We start from the raw sequence: 6,000 nt of genomic DNA on the forward strand, positions 1-6,000 counted from the left end.
AAAGATGACAGGAACAGGTAGAAATAGGGTGATTAATTATCTGCAATGGTTAGTTAGGATAAAAGTTTTTACTATACGCGGATAATAACGTAAAGAAAACCTATTTTTACCTGTTCCATTATCATGAAGTTAGCTAAACTCGTTAAATAAACAAGGTGTGAACAGAAAAAAAAAATTAAAAGAGATAAAATACATATGTTTAGTTAATTGGTGAATAGGGTATTTAATCATTAATAGATTAGATTTGATCTTCATGTTTTATAAAACTAATGGATGAGATTGAGTATAAGTAATTAGGAAAATGCGCCAATGAACTATAACTCCAATGACATAGTCTTCCTATACTTACTTAAGAGGTCGTATGTTCGAGTCTCTCTATTTTCGATAAAAAAAAGTAATTAGAAAAATACAATTTCAGAAGTCCTGAAAATTCTTAATTTGAGATTTAGGATTATGAATATCGATAATTTTAATTTTGTCCTGATATTATAATTTGACTAGTTTACTTTTAAAAATATAGGGTCATTTTTTGGTTTTAAATAAAGAGTTTAATTAATTAATTTTAGTAAGTTTAGTGGTCAGTTCATTCGTATACTTAAACAAGTGTCGAGAGTTTGAATTCTATCTTGCATATATAACAATCCGTTGGCTGCGATAAATCCTTAAATGAAGCTCAAATTTGTAGTAAATTAGTCCTTAACTTGTCGAATTATGGGATGCCGTAGAAAACAAAAAAAAAATAGAGTTTAATTTTGATCATTCACAAAGTTAATATAAAATATAATTATTTTTATTGACGTGATATTATGTAGTTAAATGCACGTGTAAAATTATTTTATATACATCAAAATTAAATCCTTAAATAACATTAACTTAATTTAAATGACATGACAAAAACAGACACATGTGAATATATCCTTGATATTTGATAACTATTAAAAGAGGTTTGTATAATTTTGTTAGGATGAAAAAGAGCTTTTATTATCGACAAATTTATGCAGAATTATTGTATATCGCTCCAACAACGATTTTTTTTAATAAAATTTTAGGTAAAATTTTGCTAAAAGTTATTAAATGAGTCTAAATTCATATACATAAATTCTGGGGAAAAAAAAAAGGACTCTTCATTATATATATCATGGCAGAGAAAAAAATTTAACACAATAAACTAATTTGTATTTAGACAATTGAAAAGGTTCTAAAACCTTTTATTTCCGGTACATAATATATAACACAATAACTACCTTAGGAGTTATAATATTAATATCACAGTTACAATGATACCCAAAAAAGCAACATAAAATAGCCAAAATTATAAGCTATAGTATCCAAGAACAAGGGACAACAAATAAACTAAGATAGCACTTGGACTTATTTGATTTGTGATTTAATTTTTTTGTGCCTTTCATGTGGTAGCATCCAAAGCCAAGATAGTACTGAGGTTCATTGGTTTCATGTAAGTTGTTGAACCTGACACAATCTCCTCCACAATAAGCCTATTAGCCTTTTCAGATGGATGAAAAGCATCCCAAAATGCATATAAGTTTCTGTTTGGGCATAAGTTTGAGAGTGGGGTGCATAATCCAATCCCATTATAAGGTCCTTGCCCACAGCATGCTACTTTTGATGTAACAAATCCTGCTCAATTCAACGGCATCAACATTTGTGATTAACCTTTAATTCAGTATGTTAATTGATCAATAATATCATTAACATGTTTATGGTGGCAATGATTCTATGTAGCATATTGGAAGACAATGAATTTGAAGATCTTTAAAGTAAAAGAGTCATTCTTTACCCTTGTTTTTAAGAAATTATGTAAGAAGTCTAAATTATTAGTCTAATTGTAATTTTAAGACCAATTATATCTAGAATAATATTATATGGCTAGTAAATATTATTATTTTGGATTAGTATTTGGTTAATTAGTAATAATTTGTATTCACATAGCCACATTAACAAAGATCTAAAAACAAAAAATACATATTGTGCATCTATATTTACCAAAGTTTGCACCCATAAATTAATACAGTTTATACCAATTTTTTTAGAATTTACACACATAAATTAATAAATTTTTTTATTAAAAATAATTTAGTATTTATGTTGACTAAATACTAACCAAATTGCTAAAAATTGTTGGCCACTAAGAATTTTTGTTATATTTATTATTTCTAATGAATAAAATATCTATTATTTTTGGTATAAAAAAAATATCTATACAATATCATTAAATTATTTGAAAGACAAGGAATGTCATGAACTATTCACAATATAGTTACATTTAAAATGATTGTTTTTAAGAAACTACGAGAGAAGCTCAAATGATTAGACAACCTTATTGTATTTTTTAGACTAATTATGTTCATTGTTTCTAATGAATAAAATATCTATTTCTAGTTAAAAAAAGAAAACCATAGTGTTCCCACAATAGCATTAAATTACTTATAATAGTTAAAGATATTTTATATATATACATATTGAAAACTCACATACAATCAAATTCACGTGAAATTAATAATTAAAAGTCTTTAAATAAAAATTTAGTCAAATTATTTAATTATTTTCAACTATTAACTTCACGTAAAATTAACTATAGATGAATTTTTACCTATATATATATATATATTAGAAACTTACGTATAATTAGTTTCATGTGAAGTTGATAGATAAGAATCATTGTGTAACGACTCTCAACTATCAACTTCACGTGCAAATATATGCACGCGAGTTTCCAACTAGTTATGAAGAAAGAATTACCAAATTGGGCGGGGTTGCTAACGAAGTTATTATGCATTTGTGCAGTATTAACAGCAATGAAAACATCCCTTCCGAGTTTGCGATTGAGTTGTTGAAGCATGGATTCAAGTTGAGGGTTGAACAAGGAAGCAGCACGTTGCAGATCAGTGGCACATTGACCATTTCTACCACGCTGTGCCAATTCCGAAGGAACACAACCCAATGGACCCGTCCCTGTCACAAGAACTCTCCGGGCTCCCAAATCATAGAGTCTCTGCAAAAGCTTCTGGTACTCGGAGATAAGGTACTTGACATATTGAGGAAGTGGATACTGGCGAGATCTTGCAGAATAGGGAACCAAGTAGTAGTTGTTAACAAAATCATTGCCTCCAACGGTTATGAGAACCAGTGCTTGGTTGACCAGTGCTTTTGTCCCTGTTGCTCCTATCACCCCACTCACACGTCTTTGGTATTCTCTGAAATACTCTAGCTGCTGGTACATTCTGATTATGTTTACCTACATTCATACATTAAGTAATTTCATCTTCTTTTTTTTTTACCGAATATAAGAATATTCGAACCCGCAACCTCTTAAATGAGTATGGAGAAACTATGTCATTTGAGCTATAACTCATTGACGTGTTTAGATGGTAACTTAATATGAAAGTTTATATTCTTAAGTAGTATAATAATTTTAAAATAAAAAATGTTGTGTATATATTGAAAATTAATCATTAAATTAATTATTATACATATATATAATTTAATATTTTTTTATGTATATTTTATATTCGAATATATTATTCTATATAAGTAGTTAATTTTTTTATATATATCTAACATAATTGTTTCAAAATATATAAAGAATAACGTGACAAAAACAAAGATATATATACTTAAAAGGCTTTGAAAATTATTTTGATTCAATTTTTTAAAAGTTTAATTAAAAATGAGACAATTTTGTTTTTGTAGAGATTGAATTTTGCTAGATGTATTTTATACTTCTTTTAAAAAATAATTGTTCAGATATTTTCATAAATTCGAATCAAATGCACAAACAAATAGCTAAATATGAAAATTTTGAATACTATTTTGTGGCAGTTTAATTTACTTCATTGCCAAAATAATAAACCAACTTACAAACTGAATTCCGGTGTCATTAAGGATTCCGATTCCGGCGGAGGCGAAGTTGGCGCCAACTAGAAGCCTCTGCCCGTTTAGTTCCGGGCTCAAGTATGGCAAAGGTGACTCGGGTGAACCAATTCGCTGACCTAAAAGTCCCAAATAATTAAATCAAATAAAAATCTAATAAGATAATAATAAATAAGAAACAAGATGGAAATTCAAGCACATTTAACTTCATGTAAGGTTAATAGTTAAGAATCGTTAAATAATTTGACAGATTTAATTATATTATCATTTAAAGACTTTCATCTATCAATTTTACATGAAGTTAACTGTACCTGAATTTTTATGTGAAATAATAATTTAAAAGAATCTACGAAATAGGAAAAGAATCTAACTGATAAGATCAGGAATATTGTATCCATTGGAGAATCTTCCAGTTGGTCTACGAGTTGGGTAATCAATTCCATAAGGAGGAGCATCAGCGCGTGCAGTGGTAGCCAAGTAATTGTTGTTTCCACTGTCAACAAGTGAGTCTCCAAAAACAAAGAATGCCTTTGGCCTATTGTTGTTGTTATTGTTAGGCCTTGCTTCACTTCCATTCACAATAACACCAACAACTAGTACCATGACCAAAATGAGTGTTTTACTAGTTAAGGGAACAAAATTTGACAATGTTATTGCCATTTTGAAAATTGGAAATAAACTTATGAAAAAGCCTTAATTAATTGGATGATTTTGATGTGTATGTGCATGCCTCTATGGCTCTATATAACAAACACTTTCCCTTGGTTTTATGGTGATCTCACTTGTATTTGTGGCTTCTTTATTGTCCTCTTTGATTAAGGGCTTTTGTTTTTATCTTTGTGGGTGCTACTACTACTACTACTTTTGAAAATGGATCAAGACTCAGGAACCTAATTTCTGTAGGGTTATTAATGGAGAACCAACTAAAAAGAGTTAAAGCCTTGTTTCCTAGCTATATGTGTTATCTCTCTGCTATTATAGAGGTAGTTGAAATAAAAGTGTAGGATGGATTCGGTGGTATAAATACTTTTTGTTTCCTTATTTAATTAGCGGTCTCAAATTTAGATTTTTTTATAATTGGTTTTTTTAAGAAAAGTTGTTACATACTTTTAGTTAAAAAAAATCATCGAAAATGATTAGTGTCGGCTCAAATGCAAAATAAGAGAAATTTTTGGGACTAATAATTTTTAGTATTTTTTGTTATTATTTAATCAGTATAAATATTAAATTATTTTTAATAAATAAATTTTACTAATTTATGTGTACAAATTCTAAAAATATGAGTGTAAATTATATTAATTTATGCGTGCAAATTCTGATAAATATTTATACAAATTATATACTTTTTGTGTATAAAATTTCTGTAAATATAGATATAAATTATTACGTGTCAAGCGCGGATAAAAAATAATAATATTTATTAGTAATGTAGTATTACTCAAATAAAAAGTTTGGTTTTATATTTTCTGTTAAAATTTTTTTACTTTATTCCTAGAATTATACAGAATAAATAATTTAGTATTCAAATGTTGTGTATATATATATATATATAATGAAGACAGTTTATTTATAAATTAAATATACAATCCAATTATGATAAATTGATAATAAAGAAGTTAAATCTAATATAAGATTAAAGTATCATAAAATCTATATATATATATATATATATATATATATATATAACGGATTAATAGACTTCTTAATAAGATTAGGATAGAAAATTCTCGCTAGAATCAATGACTTGTTTGACTATGAAAAGCGTCTTTTGTAAAAGAAACAAAATGATATGATTTTGAGAGAAAATCACTCAGAAAATGTATGTTTTTATTGGTAGAGGAAACAAAATATCAGTGTCGCTAATAAATAGTGTTATAAAAAATTGCTCAAGAGTTTTTTTATGCTTTGTGTTTTAATTTTATGAATATGAAAATCTTAAATTCCTATAAAGCATAAACACTATCCTATATTCGAGCAGATAATTTGTTGGAGATCAACACAAGGCTCAGACCAAATAACATTATTAGAGTTATTCTTGGCATTATATCTAGCCATCCAATTCGCAACTCTATTTGCTTTTTGAGACACCCACTCAACGTGAACAAGCCA

The 6,000-nt window shown here is 27.6% G+C and overlaps 1 protein-coding gene across 1 annotated transcript; it reads right to left on the minus strand.

Annotated features, from left to right (window-relative positions):
- Positions 1–1,099: 1,099 nt before the first annotated feature.
- On the minus strand, positions 1,100–4,889 carry LOC107621806 (GDSL esterase/lipase At5g18430). Its single transcript, XM_016323802.3, has 4 exons — positions 4,263–4,889; positions 3,880–4,010; positions 2,761–3,256; positions 1,100–1,638 (listed from the first exon to the last, which is right to left on the minus strand). The coding sequence occupies exons 1-4, from the start codon at positions 4,549–4,551 to the stop codon at positions 1,406–1,408; spliced, it is 1,149 nt and encodes a 382-aa protein (XP_016179288.1). The 5' UTR covers positions 4,552–4,889; the 3' UTR covers positions 1,100–1,405.
- Between the last annotated feature and the right edge of the window lie 1,111 nt (positions 4,890–6,000).

The sequence above is a fragment of the Arachis ipaensis genome, chromosome B10, assembly GCF_059453495.1.
Source record: "Arachis ipaensis isolate K30076 ecotype BB chromosome B10, ASM5945349v1, whole genome shotgun sequence".
Classification (NCBI taxonomy): domain Eukaryota; kingdom Viridiplantae; phylum Streptophyta; class Magnoliopsida; order Fabales; family Fabaceae; genus Arachis; species Arachis ipaensis.

Coding starts and splice junctions, on each gene's coding strand:
- LOC107621806 (XM_016323802.3), bottom strand. CDS start 4,551: ATGGCAATAACATTGTCAAATTTTGTTCCCTTAACTAGTAAAACACTC. Junction 3,257..3,879: donor ATGACACCGGAATTCAGTTT/GTAAGTTGGTTT, acceptor GTATGAATGTAG/GTAAACATAATCAGAATGTA. Junction 1,639..2,760: donor TAGCAACCCCGCCCAATTTG/GTAATTCTTTCT, acceptor TGAATTGAGCAG/GATTTGTTACATCAAAAGTA.